We start from the raw sequence: 15,668 nt of genomic DNA, 5'->3' as shown, positions 1-15,668 counted from the left end.
CGCCTTAAAAAGCGTGTCGAGCAGTGAAAAAAAAACGTATACAATTGACCGGGACAGAGGGAGTATTAATTTGAAAGTAGTTGTCGTAGATATCTGTTAAACCAAATATCTTATCTATATTATTATCTTCCTATTGTTCAGGTAGAAACTCCTGACGCCTTTCTAGTCGGATGCCATTAAAAATGACTAAATAAAATATCACTAATAATTTATATAATCATATAATAAATATTTTATATTACTAACATAGAGAATATTGGGATATTATACTATAAGCATGCCAGCCTGCTAAGTTAAGGTAAACTAAGCTTGTTAAAGTGGTCACCTGACTCATTCTGGATCAGGAGAACCACCAGGCAGTCAGGGACCAGCTGCATGGTACAAAATGTATTAGTAGTGACTTGAGAGGCAAAAAGCGTAGCAACGTGAACTATTCATTGTATAGCAATTAATACAAACCAGATTTGAAGCTGGCTGAAAAGAAATTAATGTGTCTGTCCTTGGGGACATTGTTGGAGCTAGATACATTGTACTGGGAGATTAAATATCTGGACAAGTCCATAAGACCATAACAATAAGTATCATAGATGCTGATAGCTGGCCTAATGTGAACCGATAAAGGTACATGCATCAACAGAATACACGTAATAGTAAAAATGAATACAAATTAGAGATAAATAGCTGTGTTCCTAATATATCACTAATTATGAAGTAAAACCAACTTAAATACACAATATTTTGGATTTGTTCCTAGTACAAAAATGATTTACAACACGACTCAACAATCACACAACAAAACTCAACAATCACACGATCCTAAATAATAAATCTGTGGTACTTACATTTTCATGTCCAAGACTAATTACACATGATAAAAATCCCAAAATGAAGATTATCATCACATAACTATCGCAACAAAAAGTATACGTATAATCACATTTAAATATGGCAAATCATTACCCTTAATGAAAAAACAAATTTTAAAAAATGTACTTATAATCTCTTTATTCCCAGAAACACAAAGAAAATCGATCCAAGGGCCATAACATAGGTCTCCACGATCTCCGTATATGTGGGTCTTTACGGAGCCCAACTCTATTCTAATATAAATACTTTGACCGAAATTTGAAATTACAATATATATAAGATTGTCCTATAACATCTTAACTTCCACAATGGTTTTGAAGACATCGATCTATTGGGCATCCTTTGATCACGAACTGCTGGTTCCCGCAATTCTAGCATTGGACAGCTCATCGACACAGTCCCCTCTCTCAAAAACAGCTGCAGCCCCCATGCCTGATCCTGTAATTAGGACATTACATGTTAATAGCTTATAACAATGATGTTTTCAAGTTCAAAGAAACAAGACTGATTGCTAAACATTGCTGGAGATGAAGTGATAGATACCTATGCACATTGAAATCACACCATAACGAGAGTCTTTACCCCTACGCTTCATCTCATTCAGTAGAGTTGCAACACAACGAGCACCTAAAACAATAAATTATTAGTTTTACTTCTACTTCGAGACTTAGCATGGTCCTAAGTTTTATTTAATAGACTTGTGTGGAAACAACTTAGCAGAAGCAACTATATAATCCATTTCACGAGTCCTTATACAACTTTGGAAGTCTACCTGTAGCACCCAAAGGGTGCCCAAGAGCAAGTGCTCCTCCATTGACATTGACCTTTTCTGGATCAAGCTCTAGCTTCTTACAGCAATATACGTACTGCGATGCAAAAGCCTGTAAAAATTTATAACGAATTAGTCCAAGTTTATCACCAACTTATTATAAAGTAAAAGAAAACAAAAATCAAGCAGACAAATCACCTCGTTTATTTCAAACAAATCAATATCATCAACTTGAAGACCTGCGGACTTCAAAGCAGCTGGAATTGCTACTGCTGGCCCGACTCCCATGACAGCAGGATCAACTCCAACAGCGGCAAAACTCCTGCATGAAAAAACATGATAGCACCCTTAGGAGTAATATCTTATGTCTTGCAAATAATTTTAGCAATAAACCTCAGAGGTCCAAGACCGTAACAAAATTTAGGAATTTCAACAAGAACACAAGTTAATACCCAAACTTTTAATGTTTGACCAGAAATCACTTCTTGAGAAGATAACAATACCTGAATACACCAAGAATGGGAAGTCCCTTTTTAACAGCTACACTTCTTTTCATGAGGAGGACTGCCCCAGCACCGTCACTTACTTGGCTAGCATTACCTGGAATAGCAGATTGCATACCTTCAGGTGTCAATCATATAGTTATAAATGACAATATTAAAATAACACCACCAGTGCTTACCAGCAGTTGTGGTCCCATCCTTCTTAAATGAGGGTTTCAGCTTTGACAGAGCTTCCATAGTTGTGCCAGGTCGAATGCCATCATCTACAGATATTGTTACAGATTTCTCCTCTCCGGTCTTCGGGTCCACAATCTGCCAATTGAATTTGCCATTTGCAAAACCATCAGTATGTCTAAATACATGTAAAGGCAAAGGGGAGAGTAGTATACTAGATGTACAGTGCTATGATAAAATATGGTCTATTGTTGAAAGTGGCAGAAAATTTTAAATGAAGGAGATAAGACCACCGCATTACCTTTGTATTAACCGGAATAATTTCATCCTTAAATCTTCCAGATGCATTTGCAGCAGCAGCACGCTTATGAGATATAACCTATGGAGCCAGAAACAAGGGGTGTAAACTGTAAACCCTGCTTGGAGAATTTCTTCCACAAAAAGATTTTTAAAAACTCACTGCTGCTTGATCTTGTTCTTCACGTGTTACGCCATAACGCATTGCAACATTCTCAGATGTAATTCCCATCGGAAGAAGACATTCCCTAGCTTGTTGGAACATTTCAACCTGTTGAGAGAAGATATATTGATAATTATTATACAGTGTGAAAGACAACTTGCTCAGAACTAACCAAACAATTGCTGGTAAATTCAAAGTCATAAACTCACTTTTGGGTTAATTTTCCAATTTATGCCCATTTGATCAACTGTCATGGACTCCAGTCCAGCCGCAATACCTTTAAGAAAACATCGAATAAAGTGGGGCTAAACTCACAAATAAAGTAACTAGTACCACAAACCAAAGTACAAAACTCACCTATATCATAAAATCCTGTATTTATGGCTGAAGCTACATCAGCAACTGCCTGGAGGCCAGATGAACATTGCCTGTTGACCGTTCTAAGAGGAACAGTATCTGCAATAAAGATAATCATAAAATACACATTGCCACACACCCCCACTCTTAGACCATTAAGCCTAGGTCTTGTAGTGTCCGAAAAGTATGCATCACTAAGTGAAACTGGTCTTATAAAAACTCTTGGTGCGAACTAATCGTAGTGACTTATCTAAATTGAGAAATCTAAAAACATGGCGTCAAAACAAATTCGTGACATAGCTTTCCAAACTATTGGACTAATAAACTCCACATGTTTATCATTTTAGTTCAGTAGTTGATTATGTTAAGACTTAAGGATTATGATCCAGTCATTCTCATCTCAGAGACACTTGAAAATCCCACTGAAAGATGATTTTTACTTTTCCATATTGTTCAAATATACGTTATATATTAAACTTGGAAAAATTGGTCAATAAAGTAAAGATAAGTACCAGGAAAACCAGCATAGAAGGCTGCCATCCTGCACTCAATAGCTCTATGTGAACCAGGAGCTAAGACAGTGCCAACAACTATATCCCCCACTTCACGTGGATCCAAGTTTGTTTTGTCTATCACTGCCTGTTACAACATAATAATAAAATGAGATCATAGAAAACTAAGCATACTTCTACTGAGAAGCAGAAGATTAATAATTATTTGCATTAAATACATTTGTATCTGATTTTCTCGGTTGTTTGGTATATCTACCTTCAAAACAGCTCCAAGTAAATCATCTGGAAGAGTATCCTTGAAACCCCCACGCTTTGCCTTGCATATAGCAGTTCGATATGCACTGAGAAAATGAATATGCAATTACATCAAGGAAACATATCTAACATCAATTAAAAATCAAATCAGTTTGTTTAGCGCAAAAATGATATTCAAATCAGTTTATATGTGTCAGAAGTTCAAAATGAATTGTCTTACGCCACAATCACAATATCATCTCCAAAAGCAGCCTGTCTATGATAAGCACTACTATCTCCGGCAACACAAAGCGAAGCCTGAAGAGCAGACACAAGCAATTTAAACCCGCAACAAGATACAAAACAGAACTACGAATTGAAGTCAAGAAACAAAAAGTGGATACAACTCTATATATATATAAAGCAAATCCTTCCAAGAACGTACTCAATGATTGAACCAATTATAAATCAATATGTACAGTTCTTCCATGTGAATACAATGACAGATCACCTCCCCCTTAGTAGTCATAATTCCGTTTGAAAGGTTATTTATTAATATTTCAATTCATCCCCAAATTGGTCCAGCCACAAAATACACACACAACACTAGTCAATACTAACAAAATGGGCCAATTCAATGACCGTCCAGTTCAGAAATTATTATTCAAACTAACACACACCAATACAATATCTTAATATTTTTTATCTAGTTAGAAGCCTCAAGGCCTATCCATATAAATTACCCCAATGATCAGCCTGCAATTCATAAAACACACAAAACATTTACACGAAATCTATAATCAAGTTCAAAGGCCTGCCTATCTATATCACAATCATCCTCAACATGATCAGGCTATAAAACACACACAAATTACACTAGGAAATTTATAATCTAGTTTAAAGACCTATCTATACATAATTCACAACTCATCCTCAACCTGATCAGGCTATAAAACACACACAAAACATATAAAAACACACTACTGACAAATGGGCTAATTCAAAAAACTGTAAACACAAGAATCAAGATCATAAAGAACAAATTAACGAATAAATACATATACAAAGAAAAGGGTACTTACAGATAGTGAAGAATCTGGGGAAGATGATGAAGAAGAGGGCAATAGATGTCCTAGCAAAACCTTCTGTCTATTCAAAGCTCTCTCCATCTTTCTCTCTCTAATCTCTCTATTCTCTGTGGGTTTTGATGACTATTCTTACATGTGCAATAAGGCTATATAGAGCTGAAAAAGGACAAGAAGAGATTTTATGTAGAGATTAGGTGTGTATATAGAAAGTCTGTGAGTAGTGGACGGAAGACACAAGGGCCTTGTAATTTTGTAAGACCAGAATCTTTTCTCAGAAATTTAGTGGAATCTGTAGTGGGAAACTAAACTCACTTTCTCAAAAATAAGCACATTTTACATGATCGGATATTATGGCGATCCCATTTTTTAATTAAAAATTACACCCTCCGTCCCTCTCATCGTTTTTTTAGCACGCATTCTAGCACTCTTATGTAATATATTTCCATAACTTATTTTTGAAATTTCTTTTTTGTGTATAAAATTCAAATATCAAATTTTTATTCAAAAAAAAAATTATAAGTTACAGAATTATGTTTTCTAGGAGCATTAAAATGCGTGTCAAACTCTCGTCCTCGGAAATAAACAATCTAGGAGGACAGAGGGAGTTATTTTTAAAAAATTGCACATTAATTTATTAGTTATATATTAAAATAACTTAAATCTCTGATTTATTCCAAATTCTCTCATAAATTGTTTACAAATCATGAATCGCTCGATCAATCCATTAGTTCTGATTCCCGATTTTATGATAAACGTGTTTAAACATTACTATTGTTTTTCATTAAACAACTTTGTTAAACATAATTATTTTTGAAATGAAGAAACTAGTTTAATAATGCCCATAATTGGCTAAATTTATTTAGCCAAATTAAGAACTTATGAAAAAAATATTTTATTTGATATATATATATATATATATATATATATATTTGCAGAAATAAGTATTCAAGGGTGTATTCGATTGAGATTTTAATAATAGTTTTTTATGTATGGATTTTGATGGTTTGTATGTGATTTTGATTTTGTGCGATTCTTGATAAAATATAGTAGAGTTGATATAGATTTTTAAGATTTGAGCACAATATTTCAAAATTTCATTGAATTTTGATGGAATTTCAAAAAACTTAAAACTCACTGAACAATGCCACAAAATCCATTATTTTATGAGATCCAAATAAATCCACAACAATTGAATGCTATCAGATTTTAATGGATTTTTAATAATTTCAATTGAATACCATCAGATTTTTAAGCATAATTTAAAATTCAGATTAAATAGCACTAAATTTTGTAACATAATTTAAAATCTCAATTAAATACCTCAAAATTTTAATGAATTTTAAAAACACTCAATTTTAAAAATTTTAATGAATTTTAAAAACACTCAGTTTAAGACTAAGATGTTTTTAGACTCGGAATACGGGTTTTTGAAAAGTTCATGAGATTTAAATATATTTATCAGATAATACAGGGAAGGGGGTTGGTTCTTGGTTGGGTGTGCTGGACAACTAATGAAAGAAGTTAAATCAAGTAAGCAAGCGGAAAATATATGAACAGAGTTTTGGTTGTTGGCTGAAAAAAGGTAACATGGATATGGTCAAGGACGCCTCTTACCAAACAATGATGCTCAACTGTGCTAAATGTCAACAAATAAAACCGGGGTTGGTGATTGAAATTGTTGACTCCCTCTAATAATAAAGATCGAAATTCAAAAACGGGTAATTTTATTTTAAGAACATTACAAATTATTTATAACTAAAAAAACTTATTAATTCAGAATTTTGGATAAGACAGTGAAAAAAAAATATTCACTTCATCGTGTTTCAATTTATGTCATAAATCAAGTTATATATTTGTTATAATTGAAACAAATAATTTAATTATTTCTAACTCATATAATATTTTAGGAGTATTATCCAAAACAGTGAGCTGTAGAATAATTGTTTCATATTATTTTAGGTATTTGTCATCTCGAAATCTTGGGATATAATATAAAATATTTATATTTTTGATAAAGATTGATTGTAAAGTTCATAACACTTACCCAAAATTTAAGAAACAATTGTCAAGTTTTCTAAAAACAATTTTTTAATCAAAATTTATGATCCAAAATATTATTTTTAGATTTTTATTAAATATTCTTTTCGATCTATTTCAGTAAAATTATTATTAACATTTTTCAACAACCATGCCCAAGTCAGCGAAGAAAGTCAGGTCAAACATGGCCTTTGTTTAGCCATCGGATGGATTTATTTATAAACAAGCGAGTTGGTAAACACATGGACAACCAAATTAGTTGGTAAGCATCATTTTTATATAATTATCGTTAGCAGTCTAATTCCTTAACAATCATCACAATTGTTTCTGCAGTTGACTCCAAACAAATTCATTCATGTCATTTTCCAAAAACATGATATTAGATAATCTGAAGCCTATTTATTTTGAACAATTTTCCTGCCCATATTTTTCCACTTGTAATACAATTTTTAGTCATTCTGAAGAATCTGAACCATACATAAACACTCTAAAAAAAACACAGGGAAGTAATTAATCAAAAAATATATATTTACCACTGAGAAAAACTCACATACAGATACCAGGTACTGTGAACATGAAGCAAACAAAAAGATGAACTCAGGTCCTCGGGTATTTACACATATACACACATTTTTACTCGAGCAAGAAGATCATAATCCGAGATTTACACGTGATGGCCTCCTTCTCTGATACTCACACAGATTTCCAGAAAATTGAATGGAGTGCATATAATATACAAATGAACAAAACTGGAAGAAACGAGCAAAAGAGACCACTCGAATGCAACCCTCAGAGAGAAACGTGATTATTTTCGTCGAAATAGTCTACCACTCAGCTGCAAACACAAACCAGGAAGCTCCAAGCAATTGCATGATGCACATATAGCTTATATAAGGAAATCAGGCTATGCTTCTCTTGCCAGACTAGGTCCTTTTCCTTGCAATTTTGCAGACATTAATCGTAGAGAATTAGTTATCTCAGTAAATGATGGTCGGACATTAGGGTCAGCAGACCAGCATTGTTCCATCAAATTCTTCCACTCACTATCACACCTTACAGGAATGGGGGGACGAAGAGTATTCTTCACAATTCCACCTACATTCATAAATGCAAATAAATCAAACCACTACTGACTAGCAGAAGCTGGACCAAAGATTTAAATCTAATGGGGGTCGAGTAGCAAAAATTTTAAACATGCATTGTGTTTTCAAAATTGGAGTCGAATTTATAGGATACACAAATCAAGTCATTACTGGTTATAGGCTTATACCAAGTCAAAACAAAAATCTCCCTTCAATTTGTACTAGACCATATCAAATTTTTAGAAAAAGACAATACTAGTGGATTCATTCCCTTGTACGTAAATTATTGCCCACCGACTCAATAACTCAAATCAGTAACAACAAGCACTATACACATATAAATATCCTCTGCTACCTTCAAACCTGAACTTCCAAATATGGCAGGTCTTACGTCTTAGATTACAAATTTCTATTCTAAAAATGCAAGATGCAGGTCTGTGTTCATTTGTTCTGCTTCTCAAATATAATTTATTCATTTAACAAAGAGAAATAGATAGACCAGAGCATTTGGCATTCAAATTTCTTCAAAATTCTTAACAAGATGATCCATTCATGAATTTTCCTTTGTGGTACTTAGTTACTTAATTAGTTGACAACTGATCTACAATTGCATTAAAATATTGAGTTTTAAGAATGCACCATCCAAGTAAATTAAGTAGAGATTTCGCATTCAGGTGGCAGCATCATGAAAGATAGAGCAGAGCATTTGGCGTCACATTTCTTTAAGATTGTCTATGAAATTATCCATTCATAAACTATCCTTTGTTTTGAATACTCACCTATGATTGCACCACAATGCATATTCGCATAGGGTTCTTCGCCGGTCAAGATCTCCCACATTGCAATGCCAAAGGAGAAAACATCTACCTGTTGGAACATATTTATGACACATGTTCTTAACAAATTATTCTAAATTCATAAAGAAAAAAAAAAGGCAATTGCATGTAATATGTAACATATCAACCAACCTTTTCAGTAACCCGGTTGCTGCTACCACTCAACAGCTCTGGGGCCATCCAAGGTAAAGTTCCTCGCACGCCTCCAGAAACTAAAGTATTGCGTTTGATTCTCGAAAGCCCAAAGTCTCCTACCTGAAAGGATCTGAAAATGTAAACGCACTAGAGAGAAGGGACACATCAGGTATGATGTACAGTGTAAGATGTTCCTCTCACTGGGTAAAATACCTTACCTCATGTTCTTAAATTGATTTTTACATTAGAATCCTATGATGTGGGATTGTATTGATTATTAAAATTTTAAGTCTTTGAACTGTTGTGTTTCACTATTATTTCTCTTTTTGATGAACCAGTAACTAAGTGATATTCTCACTACATATAAGCAAAGCACTGCTAAAACAGTCTTATCCGTCTTCCAAATAGTTACTTCCTTTATTGGTACAATTTTGCAGTAAATAGTTCAAGACTGCACTCTTGCTACTTGCATAGGTGAATACATAAGAGAACAAGCTAGGGTTTTTAACATTACCTTGCATATGGGTCGTTGGGGATCCCTGAGATTGACTAGCAAATTATCACATTTCAAATCAAAATGGACGATATTCTTTGAATGCAAGTATTCCATGCCGAAAGCTGCATCCATGGCAATTATAAGCTTCTTATGTCGATCAAGTAATCTGTATATTAATTTAAAATCACATAAATTAGAGTTGAACTGGGAGTAAATGCTTGAAAAAAAATGGCTGGTATATTCACCTATCCTTTTTAAGAAGGACATTCCTGAGTGACCCGTTTGCCATGAATTCAGTAACAGTCGCCAATGTTCCCCCTTCTCCATCTGGTACGACCCCATAAAATGCGACTACATTTGGATGATGAAGATTTGAAAGAATTTGTGCCTCCCTCCAAAAGTCCTTGGCCTAATATTAATTACAGAAATTATTAGTGACGCTCAATTAGATGGAAAGCAAGAATGTTCACATTACTGACCAAGCGTTCTTGCTCTGATGATCTGCCAACAAAGCAACCCTTTTTAATTCTTTTAATGGCAACATCTGACCCTCGCCATTTCCCATGATAAACAGTTCCATATGTACCACACCCTAGCTCCCGTAGTTCTTCAAGATCAGCATTCTTTATGATCTGGCATAAACATCAGAGAATGCAAACTATGCATTAAACACAAGTAGCTATAAATTATAAGACAGTAAACAGAAGAAAACTGACAGCTTTTCAAATTGATCCAGGATAATATGATCTATACCAGATAAGAAACTTTGTGCTATAATCAAAAATCGATAAGATACTGATTAATACCGCAACTCTTTTTGGGAATGAAGGGTCCATACTTCCACGCATGTTAGAAGATAGTGATGCAACTACTATATACTTTCAGAAATGACTAACATATTTAATCATTAGGCGCGTGCTGCTTTTACAAGTAAGTGTCCACAAGTCCCCCGTACAGAGGACAAGTGTGCTTATGAATGACTGATCGTTATTGCTAGGCTACACATTTTAGTGAGAACTAGTGTGTGCAAATTCCAAGCAGCTTAAGATATGCATTTTCAAAATGGGAGGTGAGTCTTTATGTGGAATTAATCCTTGTTCATCAGCAAAGTTTACTCTTTCCTGTAAATTCTGAACTACCCTGATAAATAAACTATTATCCTTTTTCCATCCAATATATGTATATTTCCTGATCTTGTTTTCCCTTCTTATTAACAATATATATTACAATTATGAGTAAATAAAGGATACAAACCTGTAAACCATATATATCCGCTTCTATCTCAGCTATCATCGCATCACTAAAACATTCATCTTTCTCTCTATCATCAGTTCTAACATCCTGCATAAAACAAGAAAGCAACTTCAGACTCTAAATACACAAAAATTATGAAAAGAGGTATTCAGTTACATAACAAAGCAATCTCACCTCAAATTCCAACTCATTTACGGTGACATTAGCTTCTGCTGCATTTGGAGATTCAACATCACAATTGGCGGTATCAATCATTTGCAGAATAGCTGAGGAAAATTCCATGCCGGGTGATATACTAGCAACAGTGCATCCCATAAAATCTTCCGCCTCTAACCTGTTTTGCTCAGCGTGTTTATTTTGGGCGATACCGTGAACTTTTTGCTTCTCGTCATAGAAATCACCAGGGAAACGATTTTTTACTTTATGATCAGGATGCTGAAACAAATCATTATCAAGGAGAGACACTTCTTTGATAACAGTCCCTTCGGTTATATTATGCATCAGAGTAGAGCTATTTAAACATGTATTGCTTTTAGCATCTTCACTAACAGAAAGATGATTCAAAGTTGATGAGCCATTTCCCGTTGGTTCTTGGACAATATTATTCTGACAGTGAACATGTAGAGGCATCTCAGTGCCCTGTAACAAGTGGCCATTGGATAGTTTGAAATATGGATCAGTAATAGCATCTTCCTCCTGGTACTGTTGTATGGGGTCCTGTATTATTCCAGCTACTTCTGAGTTCTCGGCAAATGATCTGTTATTATGATGCTCACTGCCTTTTATCCCAGTTGAGGTGTGCAGCTCACCCACCGGATTTTTCTGACCTTTGAAAATATGCTCTGCCTGAAAATTTTCTGGTTGATAAGGTTGTTCAACCACTGCAGCTTTGAAAGATTTTGGTTCTTTAGAGATGATGTCATTAAGGACTTGCAGATCTTGAGTGGGTGCTTCGACACCAACATTTAATACCGGATCAAATGTGACATTCGATGAAATCTTGTTTTGTTCCCTAGCAACAAAAGGATTCCAAGAATCAGAAACACTGCCACTCTGAAGAAATGGATGATCTCTTCCATCAAACCCACTTAGTTTTCCAGAATCCAAAGAGTAGTCCTTGTTAAGGTTTGGCTTTATATCTGAACGAAAAGCATCTCCATAAGGATTATCGACTCTGTCCACTGATTCTGAGCTTACCACGCCATTTGAAATATTCATTCCTGTGTAGGATACATTAGGATCAGCATTCAGTAACCTGAATTGAACTTCTGGAGTAATCAGATTACCATTGTCCTGTATTCGCACAGGCTTCTCTGGCAAAGCAGCAGAGAGTCTATCTAAAGGTAGCAGTGGTGTAACTTTTAAAGAGGATGATGTACTTGTTCCTTCTTCCAAACATAATGCAGGCCTTCCTCCGTGTTCTGGCAGAAAAGAATCAGAAAAAGCATGTAATAGCACAGGATGGGCCCCTGTTGACCCATTAGATGTCAATGGAGATATTATATGATCGCCAGGTTGTGCAATGGGCTTCTTAGAAAAAAACTCCATTTCATTTAGTACTGGATTGTCAGAACAGTGACTATAAAGATTTGTATCACTGTAAGTTTGTCTGGGAGGACTTGCCAGACCTCTGCTGGGAGTGTGGATTTGAGAATGCACTTCAAAATGTTCACGAGGACGATTACAACTCGTCATATCAGCAGATAATTGTGGAAAACGGAATTCAGTTATGGGTTTTCCAGGCATCAATCGACCAGTAAAGCCAACTTTGGCGTTTTCAGTATTACCATGTGCCAAGATTTCCTCGCACTTACGTGACTTACCATTCTTATCTCGTTGTAGGGATTTCTTGGGAGAATAAGATGTAGAATGATCGAGACATCCAATAAATTCATGGGATTCATTTAAAAGCGGAGTAAGGGGAGAACCACTAGTAGTAGGCTTGCCCAAAGGTGGCAAGGAAGAGAGAGAGTCTCTGCAGAAGCTAGAACTTCTGTCCATCTGGGGTTTCGACATACTTCCTTCACTGCACAGTGGTAGTTCGTTGTAGTTTTTACCAAAACTAGGTTCAACTATGCCATTGACAGCGACAACATACTGATAATCATGGTTGCTCTGCTCCGTAGTGTCAGCAACAACTAGAGGTGTTGTTTCAAATTCATTGAGTGGAATTAAGAAAATCCTTAGTCGTTGAGAACCAATGAGCCTCTCGAGCCCGTAGAATTCATCAATCATGTTTTGAAGATCCTCATCACAAGAAACAGAAACAAGGGAATCAATGTCCTCTCCTGGAAGCTGGTACTTTATTGTGTGAGGCTGTTTGCATATACCAAAGGTTTTTCTGACAAGCTCTTCCCATGGAATATCCTTACTTATGGAAATAATACGTGTATCACCCCCAACATATCTAAGTTTTCCATCACTAGGACGATGCAAGATTTTCCCACCAAAACTGCAGAGCAGCTTTATTTTGCCAGATTGAGATCCATCTGAAACCAATGACCCTGAAGGTTGGAGTAGCTTGGATTTATCATGAGTTATAACTGAAGCATTTGGGTCAGGAGCAACCTGATTGTAAGACCTATCTACACTGGCCTCTTTTGGCTCATAAAAATAAGCAGAGTCCGCCCTGTGAATCTGGAAGTCTTTATTACTAAAACTACCAATGTCGGACTCAGAAATAGACCCTTTTGCTGAAAGAAAATCACTTATGTCAGAACTACATTCTGAATCCATACGTTGCAGCCCTAGAATCTTAGTGAGCCCCTGATACGTCACTGGAATATTCTGAATGTTATTTGCTCCAATTACTCTTCCATTATTTTGGACCAGACAGGGGACTCCTTTTGTACTAGTGCGATCAAAGATAAACTCTGTGGAAAAGTCCTCACCTGTCCGTACAGAAACATTATTTTTTACAACACCTTTTCCTGCATTTATTCTCTCTCTAAATGTCGTGGCTGAGGTTGATTCTTGTTGTACTGCCTGACAGCTACGGCCTTGTCCCTGATTGGTCATAGCCTCAGATACGTTCTTAACTCTATTCAGTGGCATAAATCATAAAAATATCTCTCCCCCCAAACTGAACTCCTTTTTCATCCCTCGATTCAAAATCATCTTGTACCAATTCAGTAATTCCTATTACAGTAACTTACTACGTAATATGTATACTACGGTCATGTGACCCTTGTCATCTAAGTCTCAACCCCTGTTCAAAGTAGCTCAAAAACTACAAGATACAAATAACATATCCTACGAACGGCCACTCAATCTGAACAGCTACTGCAGCAGCTCGTTGTATAAAATGCAGAATTTCCTCTATTTTCTCCAAACCCTATGTTAGTTTGCAGCACTATACTCGAAACTATTAACAAACCCTACTCCCAATTAACAGTAAACTCGATCTTTTTAAACTTTACAAAAGAATAGTAACAATAACAAGCCAATCCAACTCTATGACCTCTAGAATATGTGCACAGACCTAACAAGTATTTTATATATATATACCACTTACAAAACCCTACAACTATAGTAATCCAGATTACTCAAAAACCGATAATTCTTGAGCTGACTACTAATACTTTCATTCAATTTTCATATCCACAGCAACAAAGATCCTGGAACAAAACATGAACCGTGTCATTAACATCTAAACTACAATCAACACAACCTTTACCAATCTAAAACACAAAATTTAACAAAAACCCACTAAATCAACAAAATCCCAGATGGGAACAACATCAATATGCCCAATTCACAAACCCATCAAATAAAAATCAAATCTTTTGTTTTTTTCTCAAACTTCATCAAAATAGTACCTTTTTTGCACAATCAGCTCTGCAATTCTCCATCCGGGGTCTGTTCTTTAGCTGATTATCCACCATCTACACCATCAAAATCAAATCTTTCCGCAAATCAAACGAAAAATACTCAGAATTTGACAAAAAAATCGAGAATTTCAAGAAATAAAAATAAGGGCGTGTTTGGATAGGGTAAAAATGGAAAAAGAGAAAGGGTGGGTGGGTTATGAGGGGTATAGTTTCAGTTATCGGACATTGGCTGAGAAAATGGCGGCATCAAGCCAGGCAACTGATCATATAGTTTCTCTCTCTACATCATTGTCATTTTTTATGTACATTTGTATGTATATGTTCTGTAATTATGTATGTATTAATGTATGTGTGTGATGCATGTTGTGTGTTGTGATTTTATTCTCTTGATCCTACGTGGATTTGCATGGCTAGAATTGGGAAATTATAAATTAAAAGGGCCAATCGGATGCTTTCGTCTCTTACAAAGGTGATTTTTTTTCCTAACGTATATTGGGAAATAATTTAAGAATTCAGGCTATTAAGGGGCTTGGTCTTGGTGGGAAACTAGTTCTACATAATATAATTTGTTAAAATTCTATTATTTGCTAAAAAGTTTGAAATTTTTTTGGTAATCACTCGTGCAAGGGGGTGAATTTAGACTGAGATAAACTTAGAATGTGAGCTTTTTTGCTTTTAGTCTATTGAAATAATTCTGATTAGTCTTATTTCAAAATTCGGATTCCATCATGGATTAGACTCAATACTTCTTCTTTTTTGAAAGATTACCGGGTTTTGTAGACTGCTACCGTGCTACGTATAACACATGATAAAGTATTTGGGACTCAAAATCAGTTATCAAAATAGGGTAATATAGAGCAGTGACAATGAAAAAGAAATTTAAGACTAGAAAGACATGTTTGCCACTGCAATTAGTAACACCTTAAGCAGATATTGGTTGTGATCTAATCATGCGAAATGAAATGTTGAGCTTCTGGTTACTCTTTCTTGTTTACGGAATTGATTTGAAGTGTATCTTACAGTCTACAGATATC

At 35.1% G+C, this 15,668-nt stretch overlaps 2 protein-coding genes across 3 annotated transcripts; both read right to left on the bottom strand.

The window, feature by feature from the left end:
* Window positions 1-962: 962 nt before the first annotated feature.
* On the bottom strand, window positions 963-5,266 carry LOC108205300 (3-ketoacyl CoA thiolase 1, peroxisomal). The gene is made up of 14 exons (XM_017375203.2): window positions 4,959-5,266; window positions 4,118-4,194; window positions 3,899-3,983; window positions 3,643-3,769; window positions 3,131-3,229; window positions 2,983-3,050; window positions 2,774-2,881; window positions 2,615-2,692; window positions 2,319-2,451; window positions 2,140-2,236; window positions 1,835-1,958; window positions 1,640-1,748; window positions 1,411-1,494; window positions 963-1,305 (listed from the first exon to the last, which is right to left on the bottom strand). The coding sequence occupies exons 1-14, from the start codon at window positions 5,043-5,045 to the stop codon at window positions 1,214-1,216; spliced, it is 1,368 nt and encodes a 455-aa protein (XP_017230692.1). The 5' UTR covers window positions 5,046-5,266; the 3' UTR covers window positions 963-1,213.
* Window positions 5,267-7,508: 2,242 nt separating this feature from the next.
* LOC108203436 (uncharacterized) lies at window positions 7,509-14,987 on the bottom strand. 2 transcript variants are annotated; one of them, XM_017372362.1, is made up of 9 exons: window positions 14,623-14,987; window positions 10,979-14,421; window positions 10,805-10,891; window positions 10,030-10,182; window positions 9,796-9,959; window positions 9,569-9,716; window positions 9,052-9,174; window positions 8,863-8,950; window positions 7,509-8,096 (listed from the first exon to the last, which is right to left on the bottom strand). In XM_017372362.1, exons 2-9 carry the CDS (start codon window positions 13,856-13,858, stop codon window positions 7,906-7,908), a joined length of 3,834 nt encoding a protein of 1,277 aa, XP_017227851.1. In that variant the 5' UTR covers window positions 13,859-14,421; window positions 14,623-14,987; the 3' UTR covers window positions 7,509-7,905. The 2 variants fall into 2 exon arrangements, with proteins under 2 accessions (XP_017227851.1, XP_063942234.1); XM_064086164.1 differs by lacking the exons at window positions 7,509-8,096; window positions 8,863-8,950; window positions 9,052-9,174; window positions 14,623-14,987 and having other exon boundaries at window positions 9,583-9,672; window positions 10,979-14,003.
* Window positions 14,988-15,668: the final 681 nt, after the last annotated feature.

The sequence above is a fragment of the Daucus carota genome, chromosome 1 (genome assembly GCF_001625215.2).
Source record: "Daucus carota subsp. sativus chromosome 1, DH1 v3.0, whole genome shotgun sequence".
Taxonomy (NCBI): domain Eukaryota; kingdom Viridiplantae; phylum Streptophyta; class Magnoliopsida; order Apiales; family Apiaceae; genus Daucus; species Daucus carota.
This window is presented reverse-complemented; position numbering and strand designations above follow the sequence as displayed.